We start from the raw sequence: 21945 nt of genomic DNA, 5'->3' as shown, positions 1-21945 counted from the left end.
GGCAAAACTCCTCTGAGACAAAGCGGCAGCAGCACAAGGACCCGAGCTGGCCCCGTGGCCTCGCTTGTGCTTTGGGGAGCATTTGGGGCTGTTTAGGGACGCGGAACGTCCCCGTGCCAAGGGCTGCTTTACCCCCAGCCACGCCGTAGTCCTGCAGGAAACAGACCACCTTTGCTCGTGTAATGCCCACGATGCCCGCCCTCCTCCCCTCCCCGGCCGCGCCCCGCGGCACCCCGGCGGCGCGGGGCTGGGTGCCGCCGGGGGTGCCCACCCCGGAAGCCCCCCAGGGCCAGGCGCGGGAGCCTGGGAGCGGTTCGCAGCCCGGCCCGCCGGAGCGGGGCTGGGCCGGCGGCTGCAGGGTGCCGCGGGCCCGGGGGCAGCCCCGGCCCCCTCCTGCCCCTGCCTGCGCTTGCACGGGGGGGCGGGCGCTTGCACCGGCCGTGCCTGGGGGTGCCCGCTTGTGCAAGGGGCACAGTCGCGGGGGGGGTGTGGGTGCGTGTGTGCTCGCACGAGGGGCGCGCGCTTGCACGGCGGGTGCGCGCGCACGCGGGGGCACACGCTCGCACCCGGGCCGCCAGCGCACGAGCCGCTTGCACGCCCGCACGAGGAGGGCACGCCCGCACGAGGAGGGCACGCCCGCAGGCGGGCCCGGCTGTCGCACGGGAGGCGCGGGAGCGCGGTTCCCCGCCGCGCGCGCCGGCCAGCCGGCCCGCCCCCGCCGGCAGAGCCAATCGCGCCCCTCCGCCCCGCCGCCTCTCCCCGCCATTCGCCCGCATCCCTGCCAATCTCCCTCCCGGTGCCCGGCCGTCTGTGACGTCACGCCTCGGGGCACCCCCGCCGCGGCCCCACGGGGCGGCGGGCGGCGGCGGCGGCGGCTTGCTATTGGCGGGCGCGGGGCGGGGCGGGGCGGGGCGCGGGCGCGGCTTTAAAGCGGGGCCGGGGCGGCGCGCGAGCCCCGTGCGGCCCCCCCGTGCCCCCCGGCGGGCGGATGGAGCTGAGCTGCGGAGTGGGGGGCAGCGCCGCCGCCCCCCCCGGGCCCGGCCCCGGTCCCCCCCCCGCTGCCGCCGCGCCGCCCATGGAGGGCGAGGAGTACGAGAGCCTGCCCAGCGGCGCCTCGCTCGGCACCCACATGATGGCCGGGGCGGTGGCGGGCATCATGGAGCACACGGTCATGTACCCGGTGGACTCGGTCAAGGTGCGTGGCGGAGGGGGTTGGGGGGTGGGGTCTGCTCCGACGGCTGCCGGCCTCGGGGGAGGCGTGCAGCGGGGCTGCGTGGCACGGGGTAGCGGAGGTGTGCGGGAGCGCACCGGGGCTGCGTGCGCGGGGCGCCGGGCTTGGCGCTGGTGCAAGCGGGAGAGCACGCGTGGGGTGCTGGGGGTGCGCGGTGGTGCAGGGAGGCGGGGGGAAGAGTGCGAGGGGTGTCGGGGTGCGAGGGGTGTCGGGGCGCACCGGCCTCCCGGGGTGGGGAGTGTTGCTTGGGGGGAGCAGAGCTGTACTGGGCTGTCGGGGAGTGCGCAGGAGGTGCTGGGGGTGGGTTAGGAGCAGGGTGCTGCAGCGTGGCGGGTCCCTGAGGTGTCACCCCCGAGGTCTCCGTTGAAAGCCGGAGCTGCGCGCCCACCCTGGACCCGTCGCTGCAGCCCCTTGGGTGCCGTCCCAGGCAGCCCCAACGTCCTCGGCCCCAGCGAGCTTTGCGCAACCCACGGTGCAAAGGTGTGCGCCGGGCCTTGCCGCCTCCCGCTGCAGCAAGCAAAGTCCTCGTGCTGCTCCCCGGGGCGGGAGATGCTTTTCGGTGCGGGCTTTTCCTTCCTGTAGTGTTGGGATCCCAGCCCGGGAAGGAAAAGCTTGGTGGGACGAGGTGGTCGGTCTGTCTGTCCATCCACCAGGATGGCAGCAAGGGCTGTGAACCTGACCTTATGTGTCGCTCCAGCCCCATGGGAGCGGTGGCTTTAGCAGGGTCGGGGCTTATAACGGGGCTTGCGTGGCTGCAGGTATGGCGGCGGTGGTTGGGTTTTAATGCAGATGAGCTGCTCGAGACCAACGGGTGTTCTCTCGCTGCTGTTGAGTACACACGAGGGAAGACATTGCGGTGTCACCGGTGCGGTAAGAAGCGTCATGAAGGGTATTTCTTCCTTCTGCCCTGCCAGCATGCTGCTCTGGTGGCTTAAAAAAAGAAAATAAGGTTGGGAAAAGCCAAATGTCCTCAATATTGTATTGCTGGTGCTGACAGATCCTCCGTGGTCCGGTTGGGAAAGGCTGCAAGCAGATGCTCTAATTTCTCCTCTTTTTAATGCAGGGCTCCCTGAAAGAGTAGAAAGAGGAGAGGAGAGGAAATGCCTTCGCTTTGAGGCGCTGGAGGTCTTGCCAGTGGCTGTGATAAGCATTCAAAGGAAATATTCCCTGCTTTTTTTCATGTTTTCCCTCTGGGCCTGTGCCTGCTGGACCTGGCTCGTAGGTTTGGGCTGCTCCGCGTTGTGGGTTCCCTCCCCCCCCCCCCCGAGGCACAGGGTCCCTGCCCACCCCGAGTGCCTCCGCACCGGCTCCTTTCACAAACAAACCTGGTATTTTCTGTCAAGTCATGGCCAGAGCAGCGTGTCGTCACTCCGGACTTTATGGCGTTGTTTAAGAGGGCATTTCCTCTGTGGGGAGAAGGGAGAGGGAGAAAACGAAAGTTGTGCCTGGTTTCCCGGAGCAGGAGGTGCTTTGCAGGAAGGTAAAAGTGCTGATTTCACTGGGCAGTGAATTCCCTGGTTGCTTCATGGCTGGCAGCGCCTGTGCTAGGGGAGTGCCGGGGCAATCCCTTGCGCTGGGGATAATCCCGCTCAGCAAACTGCCTTGAAGTGCTCGGAAGCAGATAAAATACTCCAGCTGTTGGCTGGCTGCGGGAAAACTCTGTCGGAGCATGGCCAAGGTCAGCCGATGTGTCAGGGCAGAGTGAAATCCTGAGCTGCAGGCTTTGGGTGCTGCTCCTGCGATGGGCACCCGCCACTGGCTTGTGCCTGTTCTGTCTGTCTGCTACGGGAAAAGGTGAGAACTGACCCCAAAAGGGCTTTTTTTTTTTTGTAATGGGAGTAACCAAATGCTAATTAAGCTTGTAATAGCAGCTGTCTTTCACTTTACTATGGGAAATGTGCCGCTCTCCTCCTACAGAAAAGCAGCAAAGCTTCCCGAGTCTGACTTTCTGGATAATAATTACTGGGATCGGTCACGGCTGAGCAGAACCCGTGGAGGAGGTAGGGCATTGTGGATGCTGCAGAAAGAGGCATTTCAGGCACCTGGCTAGATCGTGCTGTAGAGGAAATGTTTTGGTTCCAGCAAGTCATTTCCTCTCAAAGAGAAACTGAAAACGTTTTAATTTGGGGAATTGTTTGCTCAGACACTTGCACAATTCCTGAACTTGAGGAGGTCAGGGTAGGGCAGGCTGCGATGGTGGTGTCCTATTGAGGTGAGTGAAGGCAAGCAGTTAAAATAGTGCTCTGTGGACCGCTGGGAAGATCATAGATACGCCTGTGTGACAGCATAGACAATGCCCAGAGGTGCCGTTCGTGCTCGCAGGGCAACGTGTGCTGGGATGTGATGAGGGAGGGTGTAAATCTGTGGTCCACATGCCCCCGTGCAGCCTCTTACAGCACCTGGCTGCGATTCCCCTGCTGTAACGTAAAGCGTTGCTAGTCGTAATGCGTATTTTGCAGCAAAGTTGCTATTTGTTTAGTGGGGAAATGTGTTACGGGTTGTGTTTGGCCAAGTAAAGCTGCGGCTGGAGGCTTGTGATTATTGAGACTTGGTGTCTTTTCCTTCCCATCATTTTCCTTCTAATGGTAAAGACCCCCTTGCAGCTTCAGCCTTAACTCCACGTTGGCCTCTGCCTTACCCACTTATGCTGTGGTTGTAGTAAAACACGGGCTTGAACTGTAGGTTTTCAGATGCGTGCTGGTGGTGTTTCTCATAGTGCTCAGGCTTGTTTTGTTTTTTAGCTGCTGAAAACACAGCTGTCCTGGCAAGCCTGATCAGTCTCCAAATTAATTTTAGACATCAGGATGTCAAGGACTTCTTGTGATGGTGGCAGAAGGGAGTTTCTGGAGGACCCCCCTGGAACCTCCTCCCTCTTGCTTAAGTTATTTGGTGGCTTTTCTGCAAGGCTGCTGGAGCTGGTTTCCCAAGGCAGGTAAAGTAGCTGCCTTGAGGATGTGAAGAACACTTGTCCTCACCTGAGAAGTAATTGCTGATGTGAGACAGCTTGATGAGACACTGGAGATGTGCTGGGCTTGAACCTCCCTTCCTCGCAGTGGGCGGCAGTTGCACTAAAGACAAAAAGTCCTTGCTCCAGCCCTAACCACGTTGCAGTCCTTCTCCATGAAAACCTGAGCCACTCCTAACCAAGTTGGTACAACAAGACATCTGTCAGTTGACTTTGCTGTGGCTGTGCGTGGTTCCTAATGGGTACAGGAGGTCCCGTACTGTAATGGGAACTCCTGCGGTGAAGGGTAGGAGAAACATCTAGCCTACATCTGCAATGCCAGAGAGGGGAGTGGAAAGGAAAGGAGGACAAGTATGATGGGGCTTGTTGGGAGGGATGGGGCGAGTGCTTTAGTGGCTCCAGCTAGGACAGTTAATTGTAGGTGACCTGCCTGGTGCAAGTAGGCTTTGGAGCTTCCCTGCTTGTAACTAAGGTCTTGAAAGCCCACGCGTATGACTAAGGGCAGCAGGGCAGGTGACCTCCTGTGAGCTGTTTTACTGTGGTTTATTTAGGCTTTGGGATTAGGGATGCTGGCCTTGGCTTGGGTTTGGTGGTGGGAGGTTCTGCATCCACCCATCTTGACACAGGTCCAGGAGGAGCAGTTACTCTTGTTTCAGCTGATAGCGTTGGGGTGCTGGGAAGTCACGGCTAACCTGTTTGACTGACCCTACGCTCCCCTCCCATGGGCCTTTGCAGACACGGGTGGGTACCGCACCAAGTGTGTTGCTTGTCTGGGGAGCTGCTGTAGCTGAAAAACAGCCTAGTGAAAAAGAAAAGGGAGTTCAGAGCTTGAGCCAAGGCATAGGTCATGCAATAGCGAAGCCTTCTCTGGCTGGCAGGATCTGACCCGGTTGCTGAAGAAATGCTGCTTATTTCCTGGTAAAAGCATACTGTGTTCTCCATGTCTTCTGTTAGCTGCGGGGAGGCCAGGGTGGTTGTCTGTCACATTAATGTGCAGGCTGAACTTTGAGAAAGCATGCCACGTTCAGAAAAAAAAAAACCAAAGGCAAATTATATCTGAGCTTGTTTGTACAGTGGCATGTCAAATCAGTGACCCTTTGCAAGAATATGCAGAACTAGAGACCTTACTCTTGTTAGTAAAACAATTCTAGACAGAAAATGACCCTGGACTATTCCTGCCCTTCTGGCCGCAGGAAAGCTGGGTGCTCTCCCCCTAACAGCATCCATAAAGATGGTGCTGGTCCACAAACAGCAGGTAACCTGGTGAACCTGAAGCTGTGACTCTTGGTGTTGCTTCTTATGCCCAAGCTGAAACCAGGACTACCAGGATGCTTGCGGTTGTCAGTGCACTCTTGCCTTATGCAATGAGGATTAATCTAAGTAGGTGGAGAAGTATTTCTTGGCTGGTGAACAACAGGGGGGTGAGGCTCCTGGAGGAGCTTGCTGGCTTCAAATAGGTGGCAGGAGCTGGAGGGGGTAAGGACTGCGTAGCTCATAGCAAATCATCATCGTTCACACCGTGATAAACTTATCCTGGATGAAACAGGGCTGAACCTGTTTTCAGCTTTGCCTTTTGCATTGCAGCAGCCACGCTGGTTGTGATCCTGGTTTTGGTTACTCCTTGGGCTGTTTGTCCTGTTTGTGTCCACAGCTTTAATCAAAGGTGCAAGCCTGTGGACCTGGCTGTGCTGGTGGTGATGCAAATTGCAGCGTGTGTGGATTAGGTGGGTACAACAGACGCTTACCACCCACTCTGGGGTACAGTATGAGCTTTTGAACCCCGCTAGAGTGGCTCAGGTGATCAACGGAAAAAGAAAAATTGATATTTATCCATTCTCATGTGAAAGCAACTGGATCCTCAGTAAGGGTGGAAATACTCAGGGTTAGTGCCCAACAGCACGGCACCACGTGCTTTGGTCTTGCACATGCCAGGCTGATAGTTTATTGCTTTACAGGAGCACTTACCCGTGATTACCTTTGATGAGATGATGCTGCTGCGTGCTTAAATTATACCTGCTGCTTCGAAGGCATCCCAGCAATAGACTGGGGTGAGATCAAGATCTCCTGGGGTCAGTTCTGGAGTCTGAAGCAATGCCTTCAAGTTAAAACTAGCAGAACAAAAAAAAACCAAACCCCAGCTGGATGCGACCAGCTCGGCAGCGGTGGGTCGTGCTGAGTCATGCTGACGGCGGAGCGGCTGCTGGGAGTTTCTCCGGGGCATCGTGAAATCCAGCCCCTGCCCAGCCCCTCCTGATGAACATCCGTGGGACAGGAAGGTGCAGAGACCTGTGGAGGGGTTGCAAGACCCTTAGGCCTGCTCAGCAAGGGCTGAGAGCCGGATTTAAAACCAGTTTTTAAATTCCAATATAATTTGGGGCTGTTGCTGCCTTTACAGGAGAATTCTTCTGAGCCTTTGGGTTTATTTCCAGTGCTGTTCATAGGTTACAATGCATTTAGTGCTCTGAAACAGGAAGCTTTTCTTGAGGCTGCCAAATTCCCTGTTGTAGGGTGATGCCTTGTCATGACCACTGGCCGATGCTTAAGTCTGAAATTCAGCTAGCTGCTGAACTAAGCCACTTTGCAAATGTAATTCCTGTGCAATTTTTTAGAATATTTACTACAAATGCAATAATTTGTTTGCCTTAGCCTCATGTATTGCTTTGCTGCTTTCATAGCTTGGTTTCGTTATACTGGGTTAAAGTCCTGAATTCAGCTCTGATCTCCTCCTTGGTCTCAGAAAGTGAATGTGAAAGTGCTCTTCAGTTTCCAATAGTTAAGAGTGGTTTGGGGAATTAAAGGTCCAAACCTGAAACATCTTTATGGGCTTAATCTTGCCTGAAAGCTTAGCTGTAGTATTGCCTCCGGGCTAATTAAGGGGATTGATAAGCTTGAAGGGCCGTGTCCCGGTGAGGAAGCATGGAGGTGGCATGGGCAATGCTTGCTTTTCCGAGGGCTGTTGAATCTCTGCTGAGGATGGAGCCATTCGTGTTGCTTTGCCTGCGAGGGCAGCGTGGGTGTCTGTGTGCTGCCAAATCGTTTGGGGGAAACTTTATTCTGACGATGGGGTGTCCCAGCTCATGGGGTGGAAAGCACCCTTCCTGTCAAACCCGAGTGACCTCTTCCTTGCACTTCTCAAGCTTCTCCTTAAAAGAGCATTAATTTGATGGAGCCTGTTGCAGGTTGGTGAACACTCATCTCCTGTGGCTATGCCCTTTCCCAGGAGCCTTCTGTGTTTGTGTTTTAAGGCATGAGGCTGCCACTAAAGGCTGTATCCCTTCAGACTGGTTTCGGTCTGACGGGGTGTTATCAGCCCTGTTGCAGACCAGCAGGATTTGTGGGCTGCTCAGCAGGAGTAGCAGAGCCCTTTGCATCTTCATGCTCTAGATTTGCTTGGTCTTGCCGGGATGCTTGTAGAGGTTTAAGACCTGCCAGCATCTCTCCCGTCGCTGGTGGGAGGTGGCTGTGCCCTGCAAGCACCCATTGCAGGTTGGCATCATCACTGCGAGGGCTTTGAGCGCTGCTGGTGTGTGATGGCATCAGTCTGCAGAAGCCTGAAACAAACTAAGAGGTAATTTTTCCCATGGTGCATAATTAAGTGATGGCAGTGAGTTTAATAGGATGCGTTGGATGCCAGAAGCTTAGCTGGCTTCAGAAATCTGTGGAAGAAAAGCCCATCAAGGACTGCTGAACAAAGATGCGGATGAAACCTCCTGGCTCAGGCAGTTGGTGGCTGCAGGGCACCAGGAGCTGGGAGGGAAGATGGGGTGCAGGGCGGCTCTGGGCTCTCCAGGCTGCTGGGGGACATAGTCGCTCACTGGGTCTTCCTTGGGTCACTGTGCAGGAGAACAGGGTGGCCTTTACCTGTCTCTCCTTCTACGGGGGGGTTACTTTAGGTACCCCATTTTCTCAGCTTGCCCTTCTAGGAAACCTGTTTCCCATGTGAGTGGGCTAACTCTGCGCACCGAGTGTCAAAAGCAGCTGAGCAACTGCAGGAGAAACAAGCTGGGGCAGAGAGCTGGGAGTGTTGTAAGCAAGAGGCAATTAAAGACCTAACTGTATTTCTTCACCGAGTCTTTTGAACAACTGCACTCGCTTAATTCCCTGTACTTTCCATGCATAAACAAGAGCAGAGGTTACACTTCTCTCCGCTGAGCGCTTGTCTAAGCAGCCTCGTAATGTTTTGGTGTTGCAATGGGAGCGTGGAGTTAATCTCGCTGGTCTGGCAGGCAAAGCATGGATAAATAGTGGCGTGGCCCCAGCGCGGGTGCAACCAGGGAATAAATTATTGACCCCTTTAATGATCTTGGAAGCCTTGTAGCTCTTTAACTCTATGGCTTGTGCTTGTTGCATTAAAGACAGGTAACTGAGGCCTCTCCCTTCGTGTTGCTTTGTTGCAGACAAGGATGCAGAGCTTGCAGCCGGACCCCAAAGCCCAGTACAGGACCGTGTACGAAGCTCTGAAGAAGATTGTCCTTACAGAGGGTTTCTGGAGGCCTTTACGTGGGATTAATGTCACCATGCTGGGGGCTGGCCCTGCCCACGCAATGTACTTTGCCTGCTATGAAAAAATGAAAAAGTCTCTAAGCGATACTATCCAGCATGGAGGAAACAGCCACTTGGCCAATGGTATTTTTGGTTTTTTGCACAAAAATCCCCTTGCAGTTAACAGCCTGTCCCTTGCTTGCTTCACACACTTAGCCTGGCATCCTTCACTGTGCTCTGCTCCTGGAAGATCTGCTGTAGGCAGCCTGCCTTCACACTGACACTGTAAACACCCGTACGGGAGGATGCAAGATGCAAACGTAACCCCAGGCTTGCAGGTCTCGGCACCCGCTTTGGGAGTGCTGGAGAGGCAGGGGGAAGTCAGGTAGGCAAGTGTGGCACCTGCCCTCTACTCGAGTGCTTCATGCTGGTCACCGTGCTCCTCTGAAACCTGCGCCCGGTCTTAGGGCTACTGACTGCTTGGTAGATCTCTCTTCCAGAGGGTAGAGATGGTGGGCTGGCTGTCAGCAGCAGAGTGGAGAAGCCCTTCCTGGCCAGAAACCCCTGGTAGCACTCTTGTGCAGCCTCCAAAGCCTTAGTCTAATCTAGATTTCTGCACTACTCTTTAATCTCCAATTATTCTAGCACAATAATCAATACATTGGACAAGAAGTGGTCAGATGCAGTTGCAGGCTGCTGTTTCTGGCTGCGTTTGAAGGCATCATCTAAACCTCTTGAGTTTTGCAGTACTGGTTGTTCCACATGTCTTTGTTGGAGCTCCAGCATGGTAAAGTGCACTGCATCCCCTGTGTGCTCGCATGCTTTGTGAAAGACTTTGCTTCTACCAGGAATGCTTTTGCTTTTGGGTCCAGCAATACTTCTGTAACAGCAGAAACCCTCTACTTGAGCAGCCAGGGGTGTTACAAAAGGGTTTGTGCAGAAGACTCTTCTGCCTGGTCCTTGACATGATGTGATGGTAGGAATCTGCCATGGCAGTCACTTGACTTGACTCAACCAGCTCAGTTAAGGGTATATAATATCTTTCTGGCTTGCTGCTTTTTGCTAGTAATGTGCTTCCTGTGTTTGCCTTTCAAGTAGCTACAGGCTTTCAGTACCAGCGGGAAAACTGAAGCGCTGCGTTAATGAGAAATGACCGAAAGTCATTTGGGCAAGAGAGAATTTGAGATGGAAACCTACATCAAAGGAGAAGGTGTGGCTTGAGAGGCCCATCCTAGAGCCAACTGCAGAATCATTAATGGCTGGCTGGATGTTTGCAGAATCTGTGCAATTAGTGTTTAAAACAAGACTGAGTAAACGGATGAAAATGCCTAATTATGGATGCACTGAGCCAGTTCTAAACATTGCTCACTTCTCAGTCCAGCGCAGGCTGAGTGAAGCCGGTGGTGTCTTGCGCAGGCAAAGCCTTGCTCGAGTTGTAGGGAGTAGCAAAGGTGACGGCTGTGATCCTGTGAGCGGATCCTGGTTTCTGTCAAGCTGCTCGGGCTGGGCTTTTCTGCACTGGGAATGGGTTGTGTTGCTGGGTGCTTCCTTGGGCTCGCCGTGGAGCTGGGCTGCAGCTCCCCAGGCAGCCGTACCCGGGTGCTTGGTGGTGTGTGGGCTGCCTGCAACATCGGCTGCTGCCGCCGCGGATGGCGGTGCCCGAGCAAGCCCCTGGCTTCTGAATCTTTTTTTGTTGTTGTTGTTGTTGAAGGATGCTCTTGTGTCTTGCAGGTATAGCTGGGAGCGTGGCCACGCTACTCCACGACGCAGTGATGAATCCCGCTGAAGGTAATGCCCTGTGCTATTGGGAAGTGCTGCACCCCGTTAGCCCGGGAAGGCGCTGAGGACACCCTGCGCCATCTCAGCAGCTTAAGCCCTTTGCTTTAGTGACTCTGCCCAGCTTTGAATGAGCTCAGACAGGCCAGCGTAAAGGGAAAAATTCTGCCTGGCTGTTTTACCTCGCTGGCCAAGGGGTTGCACAGCATCTGTGTGGTGTATCGTGACTTGCCAGGAAGACTGGTGTCACCTTTACGAACACGATGCTGTTACTACTCTGCTAGTGCGTCTTTACTGAAGCGGTGGTGGATTTTCTGAAGCTTTGGACCACCCAAGCAAAACTGAGCTCAGTCATGTTGTTAGCCAAGTGCAGGAGCTGGTGGGACCGTTGCATAGCCTTCCTGGGTAGGTAGAGTCTGGCATTGAGGACTAACAATAAAATGCAGCTGAAATCAAGAAAATTAGCTGGACTGCCAGCTATTCAGTGTTAATGTATAGTACTTCTGAGTTGGCCCAAAGTCAGGTTTTTCTGAAGGAAAAAAATGTCTCTAGTGTTTAAAATCCTTTTAATCATATCTTGATTAAATGAATTAAATTAACTGGCCTTTTGCTTAAGTCAGTGGAAGTTGTTCCAGTTCAGGACTTGGGACTGTAGGCGAGGTCTGTCACACTTCCCGGGTGACGTACAGTTATTTAATCACCTTTCTGCCCTTCTCCTCTTGGTATGGCAGTGTTTCCGTGCAACAGCTCTGCATCCTCACAGATGCATCTGAGGGTCCTTATCAGCATGTTTTAATGCCTTTCTAGCTAGAAGTAAAAGTTCCTTAATTAAGCTCGAGGAGAGGAGTGGATTAGCCCATGGAAGGGGAGAGCTGCTGAACCGGGGCTGAGCTCTGACCTGCTTCCCTCACTTGTTGCATTGAGGTTTTTTGGGGGCCGCTGGGTCGGCTGGGGGAAGCAGAGGACGTATGCAACCTTTTGGTAAAAGTCTGTCGATAAAGAGCTCATTGCTACAGAAATGCCTGGTTTGTGTCCTAGCAGTTTGGACTTGGAAGGGGAGGTTGGGTCTGGATGGTTGGGACTTGGAGCAGGGTTCAGTCTGCGTGTTGTGATGACCAGGAAAGATGTGCCTTGGCTAATAAGTCTTTATCTCCCTGCATCTGTCCTGCCTGGTGCTGTCTGCCCTGCCTTTACCCCCTGTGGCTGTCGCCTGGACCAGTGGTGAAGCAGCGGATGCAGATGTTCAACTCCCCCTACAAGTCCGTCCTGGCATGCATAAGGACAGTGCAGAAGACGGAGGGGTTTGGTGCCTTCTACCGCAGCTACACCACCCAGCTCACCATGAACGTCCCCTTCCAGGCCATTCACTTCATCACCTACGAATTCATGCAGGAGCAGATCAACCCGTGCCGGGAGTATAACCCTCGGTCCCACATCGTCTCCGGTGCCATCGCGGGGGCTGTGGCCGCCGCTGCCACCACTCCTCTGGATGTCTGCAAGACCCTGCTCAACACCCAAGAGAACACGGCCTTGAGCTCTGTGAACATCAGCGGACATCTCTCGGGCATGGTGAACGCCTTCAAGACTGTCTATCAGCTGGGGGGCATTTCGGGATATTTCAGAGGGGTGCAGGCACGTGTCATTTACCAGATGCCTTCAACGGCTATTGCCTGGTCGGTGTATGAATTCTTCAAGTATTTTCTCACAAAACACAAGCTGGAAAAAAGAACATCTTTGTGAAGGACTTAGCGAGAGTGAATGCAAGCCTCCGTGTCCCCTCTGTGCGTGTCTGTGTGTGCCTGCAAGCCAGCCAGCTCTGGGTCTCTGCTAAGGAACATGCCAGGTTTCTGGTGGATTCACAGCTGACGTCCACTTCTCCCTCCCCGGGGATTAAAGTGGTCCTCAGTCACATGTTCCCCTCCTTGCTCAAACATGAAATAGTTTATAAAGACTTATAATAATATATATATTTAATAACTTTATTTTGGAGAAGGGAAATTGCTAACTGATATTTTTCTCTGAATAAGTTTGAAGATGTAATTTACTCCTCACCAGAAAGCTTAGGTTATACAGCCTAGGCTGTTTTTTATACAGCGAAGAAGCAAAATATCCTGTCACAGAACTTACTTTTTATATAAATATAAAATAGATGGATAATGTTTATCCTTTATTTTTCTATGTAGGCGTTTGGGTTGTTTTTTAAATACTATGACAGCTAGATGCTGAGCTGTTTAAAAAGGGCTAAATTCTTCCATCCTGTGTAAGGAAGACACAAAAGCATTTATTTTTGTAGCCAGATTGGCTTTAATTATACAGCATTTAGCCCCCAAACGGTGGCCCAGATTCTTGTGTGGGTGTCAAGGTACTTGGTAGCCCCTTGAGACTTGCTGAGGTGGGGGGAAGAAGGAATGGGGACACCACTTTGGGAAACTGTAGGACACCAAGGGAGGGGCACCCTAAAATACCTGGTCACTTTGTGGCGAAAAGGGGGAAATGGTCAATTCCATTTTTTACAAAGACGCTTGAAAAATGTAGATTTTAAAGAATAGTATTTTTTTGCAAACACTTTTTTTAAAGGTACATTTTTATGGTGTGTGATAGCTGAACAGCCTTCATCCTCCCTTAATTTATTCATACTTCTTTTTCACTAAGGCCCTGATCCTGCTTACAGGAGCAACCGTGCACATCTTGGTAGCTGGTGGGATTGAAGCTGGGTGCACGGAGCTGCTCTGCTCCCTGGGGGGGACCGGAGCTTCTGTTTACAGTTCGGCTACTGGGTCGCATCCTGGCAGCACCAAACCAGCAGCAGGCAGCAAATGCCTTGGGGAAGCCTTCCCTGCAGAACCGAAGCCACCTCCCAGCCCGTGTCTGACAAGAAGCTGCTGCTCATCTCTGTTGGGGAGGAAAAAAAACCAACCTAGAGAGGTTCCTTGTGCTGTGGGTTTGGTTTTGCTGCTGCAGGATGCTGAGTTTTGCAGTGGCCAGCAAAGCTGTGCCTGCTTGGGAAGGGTGGCAGCCTTGCTGCATGCCCTGCTCCTCCTGCGAATGGCTCTTCCAAACCAAAATACATCCTTTAGCCAGTTACTTGGGTCATCAGTAGCTAATGAGGGGGTTTAGGGGCCTGGATGTGTAAATATAAGTTACAGGACACCAACTGGCAAATCTCCATCCTCCCTGGCACTTGCCCTGCCAGCAGCAGCTGATGTCTCGAGCTGGCACCATCTTACTGCTGTGCACGGGGCAGCTCGTGCTCTGCTGTGGAGATGTGGCTTCAGCTTGCTGTGGGCACTGGGGGGGTCTGCAGGGGAGCTGCAACGCGATGGGCACCTTCTGGGCTGGCATGTGTCACTGGAGGTGTCCCGTCAGCCTTGCGTAGGATGACACTAAGCAGAGCTACTCTTTTTGCTCCGTTATTTGGAGAAGGTAAATCAAAGAGCACCTCTCTGGGTGGTGTTGCGTGTGCCTTGTGTAAACTAACCTTGTACCGCTGGTAATGATGAAATGAGCTTCTTGATGCCTTTTTGTCACTTAAACTGAACGAATCACTGTGTCAAATGCACCCTGTGTCTTAAAGTGTAAAAACTGTAAGCTTGAGGCCATTGGTCTCGGTGGTGCAGCTGGAGAAAGCCCTCGGCTCTCTCTGCACGCGGAGATCCTCGAGGCTGGAGGTCTTTGAGCTGTCTGTTAGCCTTGGATGTCTTTTTCTATTGACTTTAGAAACTGGAGAGTCACTAACAGGAACCAGAACTGCACAAAATATTTCCATCGGAGATGGGCATAAACACTTAGCTGAAAATTTTGGGTCACTTTAATATTAAAGAGGCAAACTGTAGCATAATGTGGAAGGTGACAGCTTTCAGTGCGACTTCAGTAGCTAGGAGTCATACTTGGCAAGCGGTCCCCAGTGCATCATCCTCTTCCTCTGGCTGCTTAGCTTTAATATTTCTGACTTCGTCTTGGCTATTCTGGGAGAACTTCACCTCCCATTTGGCGTAACCTGTGAGTAGCTGGGACACAAAGGCTGGACTTGCCCAGGGACAGAGCCCCGTGGCTGGGGAGTGATTGGGAGGGCGGTTGTGGCTTTGGCCAGCTGAGCATCCTCCTTGGAGGGGGAGGTGGCATCCCATTTCGATTGCTGGCCAGAGCATGTCTGGGAACCTCCTGAGTGTTGAGCACAAATAATTAGCAGCCAGGTTTTCTTGGGAACTTGCTCTGCCTTGAGGTGAGAGTGGGTGAGGAGCACTTGTATGTTTATAGACCTCTTTGCAGATTGCTCGGGTATCTGATAAAACCAGACTTCCCATTCTGCTACTGGGAACGTGCCCAGTTGGTCTAATAACTGCAGAGGTCTCTTATGTGTTTAAAATGTTTCCTGCTGTATGTAATGCTGGATCCCCAGGTGAAAGCCCCTTCACCAAAGCTGTTGCTCCTCGTCTCTTCTAGGTTTGCATTTGAAAGTTTTGCCGCGAGTCTGAAGTTTTATTTTAACCTGGTATGTGAAACATGTACTGCTGCTTTGTCTGCAACAAACGCACATATTATTTAAGGGGGAGGATGAGTAACTTTGTCTGCAGTTCTTAAGTTGTTTTTTTTTTTTTGCCTGCCTTGGAATTTAATGCATTTCCTTAAATGTATATTTTACAATGCAGGAGTTCGTTTGCAAAATGCTGCTACAGTTGTATCACTGGAGCTCAAGGAAATAAAATATTCTGATTTTTGTCCTTTTAGGCTCATGCTTGTGGCTTTCCTTAGCTGTGTAGTGGGGCATTGGGCTCCAGCTGGGGCTGAGCGGCAGGAGGGTGTCCATGGCTCTTCATGGTGGCAGCCGGGCAGGCTGATCTCTGGAGGAATGGTGCCTTCTAGTGTTGCCTGAACACTTGGCAGGCTCAGCACCTCACCATCTGAGTCAGATAAAGCCCTTCGTCATTATGCTGGAGGAAGAAAATACTTCTGGGAGGGGTTTTGCAGCCTGGCAGGAGCTGACATCTCTATCATGGGCTTGTGCTCCTCTAGGAGCCGCTGAAGAGTTTTGAAACACGCTCCTCTTGGCAATGAACTGGCTTTCTGAGATTTGCAAAGCAAACCCACAGACTGTGGCTTGTTCAGCAGCAAAGCAAATCCCCAAATTGGAGTTTCTTCCCCCTCCTAGAAGAAAGTGCATGGGGTGAAGGTCCTGGGGGAGCTGCTTATTTGCTGAGGTTTCAATAATATTTGCTGCATAATTTGAAGGGACAAACCCAGAAGATACTAAGCTGCTTTAGATCTTACCTTTGCCTTGAATAAAAAGGAAAAGACGCATTCGGTGGTATGGGTTCTGCACGGCGCTGGTGCTGGGGGAGGAATGCTTCCCTTAAAGCTGGGCTGGGCAGCATCAGGTTAATCGGAGCTACTGAGCTGCAACTAAGCTGTCCCCAGGGCAAATGAGACCCCCAGGGCTTGGCCAAGGTGGGCTCTACCGGAAAAAAAGTGAGCCTTAACCAAAACGTTTCAATTATGAAATCTCCAGCGTGGAGCGACAGTTTCAGCGCCGGGTGGAAAATGTTTCTGGCTTCACGTGGGGATTTTCATTCCCAGCTTCGTGCCTGACGCAGGTAGCTTTGCCCTGGTCTGGTCCCAGTGATAAATCACCGGCGTTATTTGCTGTCTCAGCTGCTGCTGCTGTGGGAGTTTGGGGGCTCTGCGAGCAAAGCGGCATCGCTGCGGGGGGATCACTGTGCTGCGGGGCGGGGGGTGCCCGAGCAGCCTGTTTTGTACCCTGGACTTTGCTAATGCTTGGACATGTGTGTAAGCAGAAGGAATTCCTCACCTCTTTTGGTGGTGGGGGGGTTTTTTTTTGGGCCAAAGGTTGGTCTATCCAAAGTCTACCATACCTTATTTCTAAATTTGAATTTTTCCGACGCTGTCAGGAGGATTTGGGGTTCTTGCAGTTCCTTTTCCTCCTTTTCACCTCTAAGAAACCTGGCAGAACTTGCATGGTCCTTGTTCTGAATCTAGCATGAAAACCAGGTTGTCTTAAAATAACATTTCAGCTTCCCAACCACTGTGTATCTCTGCTTTAAAAAGAAGAGTCTGAAACTTCTTGCTGTAAATCTCCAGCCTTAAAAGCTGGAGCTGGATCTGAAGGATTATTTTGGGAGCAGCCTCGTGTAATTTCGAGAAGGGGATGGAGCGCAATTTGTTTCTTATCAGTTTTGCTTAGAAAAGGACAGGTTCGGAACAGATGCTGATCCCCAGGGCATGCACCTTCCAGTGATACAGGAGGAATAGATTTTGGCACGTTCCCAGTGCAGCAATTAAGAGATGCACCCAAAATCATAAAGCTGAACTTTTGTTGGGATGCAGCCAGCCAGCAATTCTGCCCCAGCCCCTCCTGGGCTGGCAAAGGGCTGGGAATAATGATAATTACAGGCTTTAGCAGCAAACACCTACCTGGGCAGTCAAGGCTGGCTGCAAAGGGAAGCAGCAGCAAGATGCTGCTGTCCTTGGTCCACCCCAAAGGAAAAAGGACTTTCCTTGTCTCACCTACTTGGTTTTTGGTTTTTTTGGGTTTTTTTTTTTTTACTGTCAGTGAAAAATCAAGTAGGTGCAACGGACTGTTGAGGTGCTGGGGTGGAGAGCAGGCTGCCTCGCCTGGCTGATGAGCTTAAGAGATGAGATCAAAAGATAAAGTGCTATTTATACTCAGCAAAATGTTTTTGACAGGTTTATATTTCTGTTTGCATTGTAGAGTAAATATTTAACCCCCCTTTCCCCTGTGTAGTAAACGTGTGTAGTCCAGAAAGGTGAGATATGGAAACACACTTCATGCATGCCTCTTAAACACTAAATACTGTTTTTATATGAGGGCTGGTGAGGACCCCTACATTCCTCTTTATCATAGTCACTATTCAGCTCCATCTTATTCTCAGTAATTCCCCAAGAAGTGAGAAATGCCCTTAATATGTGTCTGCACAGGAGGGAATTTTTGTGCTTGGGTGATCTGTGGTTACAGGGGACAAGAATTACATGATTAAACTTGCAGCTAAATTGCTGATAACACCTATTCCTGTCCATCCATGTCTTCCCCATTAGAAGCGGGGGGACTAAGGGATTTTTACCCCTGAATTACTCAAGGCTATCAAAGCTCTGAATTAAGTCTACCAAAATAAAGGAAAAACACCCATGAAAATGAAAAACCCATGAAAAGAGACTCCGTGCCCTTGCAAGATGCCCTGGGAGAAGCTTTCCTCACCTGCCCAAGAGGGAGACGTGGCTGCAGCCCTTCGGCCCCGACATCCCCAAGGACTTCAGGCTGCTCTCCCTCCGTTTGCCTGGTGAGTAATTTAAACTTTTCCTATGTTTTTGCTGGTTTTGGTTTGCCTAAAAGTTGTCTGACTTCATTAAATGCTTATTTTGTGCTGTGTCCTACTGGTGCTGCAAATAATGATGGACAATTTGGCTGGTTATTGAGGGAAATAATGAGATAGTGTTTGTTAGGAAAGCGTGGGGTGGCTGCAGAGCTGGGAACACCTGGGCTGAGCCCCAGTTTTCCCCGCAGGAAAAGGCTGCGGCTGGGAGAAGGGGATGATTCTTCCCTGGATGGAGAGGCTGGCTGAGATTACTAGGAAGGCTGAAGGACCTCTGCAAAACGTTATGTCGATGGTTATCTCTTCTCCCTCCTTTCTGCTTTAAACCTCTGGCATCTGCCTGGCTCGTTGATGGCCATTAAGTGGAAATGGAGAATTCCTGCAGCCGGGCAGGTGGGGACGCGTCTGTGGGGCAGGCGGGTACCGAGAGCCGCAGCGGGAAGCGGTGGAGCAAGCAAAGCCCAAGGGCATCGCCCCGGCTCCTCCATCCCCTCCAAACTTTCGGGATGGCTCCCCAGGAGGAGGAATGAGCTGCTGGAGGTGCCACTTGCGGGCATGTGGCACTTGCCAAGAGCTGTGACACGCCGATGTCCCCGTCTCCCTCCCGGCTGGGGTGGCATTTTGCCCTGGGAACGCATCCGATTTTCTAACTGACACTAATGGTTTCTTTGGAACCAGCACAGGTTATTGTGTAAATATCTTTTGAGGGTATTTTTTTAATGCATCTTATTTATCCAGTAGACCGTAGCAACTCCTTAAACTCGCAGGATTTCCTGCAGCGAAGATCTATAGGGCGGCGGGCGTTCGCTTTGCTGTGTTCAGCACTTGTTCGTATATTGAACTCTTGGGTTGGTACCAACAAATAAATTCCCTTCTACTGTGCAGTCCGTGTTTTATAAACTTCCCAACTGGTATTTTTCCTAGGGGTCTATAAGTATATAAGACAAGCAGAAGAGGGGAAAAAAATTAAATAGCAACTGTAATATCTCAATGTTTGCATGGGGAAAGGAGAAATAGCAACCAAGGGCTTTGCCGGAGGGTGGAAGGTGCACCCTGAACATCAGTTGTGAGTACAGCGGGATGCCCGGGGACAAATGCTCCCCGGGACACGTGGATGGTGGTGGTGGCGATGGCCACATCCCCGCGACAGTGGCTGGGGATGCCATCCGAGGGGACCTTCTGGCAGAGATGTTAGGGACAGCAATGGGTGCAAGGGCTACGTGCCCCGTGGGACGCGGGTGCTCTCCCCTGCGCTGCCAAAGCCCCGGCGTTTGGATTTTTAAGTCATTTGATTAATCCAGGATCTAGGCTGTGTTTGTTCACCGTATATGATTATTATCTCGTTTGCCTGATTCTTTGTTTCTCTTCAAATATTGTTTCTGCTTTAGAGGGTAATGAACATAAAGGCAAATATCTCACCTTTTCCCTCTTGAAATTTCATTAAGCTGCATGTTTACCTTGGATGACAAGATGCAGCCCACAGAGTGAAAGGTTTTCCGGCCACACCTTAACCCGCTATCTTATTCTGCCACAATTGTCCACAAAGGGAATAAAAACGTTTGTATTTATCCACAAGATTTCATTCCTTTTAAAAGACAATGCATCCGTTGTAGAACAGGTAAGTGTTTTCTGCTGGGCTCTGCAGGTGTAAATCTGTCACGGAGCATTGCAGCGCGGCCAAGCCCCCGCTGCAGACGGCTGTGGAGGCGGCGAGCGTAATCCCAGCCCCAAATATTGCCAATTTTGGGCCACGAGCCTTCTGGTCATGGAATTAAGCAGGTCCCCTACCCCCAATATGCAATCTACCTCCCCGGTGCAGCATCCTCACCTTTGCTTTCCTTACGGCCTGTTTTGCTGCCAGCGCAGAGGCCCCAGTATTAGTCATTTTGGTGGGAGGAGGAAAGCCGGGCTTTCCCTCTGTTTTCTTTTTCACCTGCTACGATTTGCACAGCAAAAGTCTGTTTGTCATCGCCTGGAGGAAACCGAACCCTCCAAAAACTGCTCAGAGATGCAGGTCTCGCAAAAACCGGCACAGCCCAGACACGACCACTGATCAATCAGATCCTCCAAGTACATTCATCACCTTCATTTAAAAGTTTATATTATTTTATTTGCTTTAAAGCTTTTCCCCCTGTGTTCTTAGTGAGTGGTACAAGAAGCGTGCAGTGATCGGTGCCCCCGGGGCTGTTTTGCAGAGGAGATGAACAGTCTCCTGGTGAAAGAGAGTGTGGTAGATAAATACTGCAGTAATTCCTCCTTTCACCAGTGCAAATAGAGGATGAGGAGGGTTGATGTGCCATCGATACCCAGCAAAAAGCCGTTCGGCAGGGAGGGGTGAAATATTGGTCGTTTGCTAAATAATTCCCAGAGGTCGTTTGGGCTGGGAATGGGGAGACTGTGGGAAAGCTGCGGAGAGCAAATCTTGCCGATGGCAAAATCTAGGTGAAAATTGAGTGTGTCTTGGTGTCACAAATACAATTAGTTCCTTGGTCCCTCTTCTGAAGCCTGAGAGCTCCAGACCCTGGAATAGACGCTGCCCTGGTACTTTGCTTGCGATCTGGTGCCCCGGCGTGGGGCTGCCTTGCGTTGAGTCGGATCTTGCAAAGGCATCTTGAAGGGTCCCCAGGTCCTGCTTCAGGATTTTTGCCCTAAAATTCTCCATTTGCCTATTAGTTGGCGTGAAACCCCCCAGTGTTTCCACATTGCCTGTGCTGATGGAGACAAGGCTGTGGCTTTGGGGTGCAGTCTTGGGTCTGGGAAGCTTTGCTGCTGGCTTTAGTGGTGACCATCGCCATCTCCTCGTTTAATTAGGCTGAGGGGCTGTCTCTTGCATTGAGATGGGAAACAACCCGAATCATTCTGGATTCCATACCTCTTCATGCTCCTGTCATCAAATACATCATCTTTCTGGGAAGCAGGGAACCGAGCCCCCATGGTGGTTTGATATGGAAGCTTGGGGCTTCCTGGGGACCTGCTGCAGGAGCAGTGCAGGATTGGTGCTAACCTGTAGGTTATCTCCGTTCCCTCTTTTTTTAAAGGCCTGAAGGATAAAACCTGTAATGAAGAAGTACCATTCTAGGGGGAAAAGTTGGTGCAGGTAGCTACTCGCTGGAGAACAGCATGGATATCCGGACTAAAACACTGGTATTTGGGAAAAACTCTCTTGCCTGGGAGCTGAGCAATCTGCATCACCCCGCCTCGTACGTGACAATACCTAGCAGCAAACAAATCCGATAGACGCTGGCAGAGCTCCCAGCCGCCGCAGCACTCAGAGTCTAGAAAAAGGATTAATATTATCTAGCTGGTACAAAGGGAGCCCATGTTCTACTTGCTTCAGACCCGGCTGGGGCGGAAAACATCTGCACAAGTTTGAGGGGAACATCTGGCATTTGCTGCAGCATCTGGGCTGCTCGGTCCTCCGACAGCCCCAGCCCTGCACCCAGGCTGGGGAGGGAGCTTTGGCCTGGCCCCGACCGAGCGGCACAGCCGTTGGGACGATGTTTGTAAAGCATTTGGACATCCTTCTGCAGAGGAAGTTATTCTGGGTGTACCCCAGAGTTACTCTGTGCTGTGTAAATCCTGCAAATCTCCACCCCAGAAGCCTGGGTGCTGCCATCCCCCATGAGAAAGTGGTGGTTGCAAATGAATAATTGCTTCGCTAGAGCTCGGCCAGTGCTTTTTCCCGGTTAATTCATTCTCAGGGGAGTGGCAAGGAGCCCTGGGTGCCCCCACCCAAGCTCTGTTTGCAGAGGGACTTGTGCTAATCCCTTTGCTTTCCGGTGCGGCACGAGCAGGACCCCGTTGTGCTGCCTAGGCTGGGAGATTCACCGGCCGGTGGAAAAGTACCGTGGGAGGCACTGCCGAATAGCTGATACCCCTGCTTTTACCTCCTCTCGGTAACACAGGCTCTTCCGAACGGGGTCCCTCTCTCCTCCTTTGCACTGTCACTGCTGAGAGCCCTGATCCAGCCTCGCCGGGCTCAGGCAATGCAAACTGGTAGGCAAAAAGGATGTAAAATCATATTGCGTTGGAAACTCAATCTTAAAAGCCGGGAGTATCTCCCTGGGAGGCTCAGGCTGGGCAAGCGGGGCTCGATGGGGCTGTGCGTGGCCAAGGGGAGACTGACCTGGCTCTGAGGTTATATC

At 52.1% G+C, this 21945-nt stretch overlaps 1 protein-coding gene and 1 long non-coding RNA gene across 5 annotated transcripts; both read left to right on the top strand.

Moving 5' to 3' along the window:
- The first annotated feature begins 947 nt into the window (after nt 1-947).
- On the top strand, nt 948-15176 carry SLC25A37 (solute carrier family 25 member 37). 4 transcript variants are annotated; one of them, XM_072846357.1, is made up of 6 exons: nt 1070-1195; nt 1990-2101; nt 8594-8822; nt 9774-9888; nt 10410-10466; nt 11674-15176. In XM_072846357.1, exons 4-6 carry the CDS (start codon nt 9828-9830, stop codon nt 12192-12194), a joined length of 639 nt encoding a protein of 212 aa, XP_072702458.1. In that variant the 5' UTR covers nt 1070-1195; nt 1990-2101; nt 8594-8822; nt 9774-9827; the 3' UTR covers nt 12195-15176. The 4 variants fall into 4 exon arrangements, with proteins under 4 accessions (XP_072702454.1, XP_072702458.1, XP_072702455.1 ...); XM_072846354.1 differs by lacking the exon at nt 9774-9888 and having other exon boundaries at nt 1073-1195; XM_072846353.1 differs by lacking the exons at nt 1990-2101; nt 9774-9888 and having other exon boundaries at nt 948-1195.
- LOC140643963 (uncharacterized) lies at nt 2718-5770 on the top strand. The gene is made up of 3 exons (XR_012039700.1): nt 2718-3025; nt 3149-3231; nt 3973-5770. It is a non-coding gene; the product is annotated as an uncharacterized lncRNA (long non-coding RNA).
- Nucleotides 15177-21945: the final 6769 nt, after the last annotated feature.

Source organism: Ciconia boyciana, chromosome 25, assembly GCF_034638445.1.
Source record: "Ciconia boyciana chromosome 25, ASM3463844v1, whole genome shotgun sequence".
Lineage (NCBI taxonomy): Eukaryota > Metazoa > Chordata > Aves > Ciconiiformes > Ciconiidae > Ciconia > Ciconia boyciana.
Note: the sequence above shows the minus strand (reverse complement) of the source record. Positions and strands in the feature narration are given on the sequence as shown.

Excerpts from the sequence above, each read along its gene's own strand:
- SLC25A37 (XM_072846353.1), top strand. The coding sequence starts at position 989 with ATGGAGCTGAGCTGCGGAGTGGGGGGCAGCGCCGCCGCCCCCCCCGGG. Across the intron at positions 1,196-8,593 it reads ACCCGGTGGACTCGGTCAAG|ACAAGGATGCAGAGCTTGCA; the intron begins GTGCGTGGCGGA and ends GCTTTGTTGCAG. Across the intron at positions 10,467-11,673 it reads AGTGATGAATCCCGCTGAAG|TGGTGAAGCAGCGGATGCAG; the intron begins GTAATGCCCTGT and ends CGCCTGGACCAG.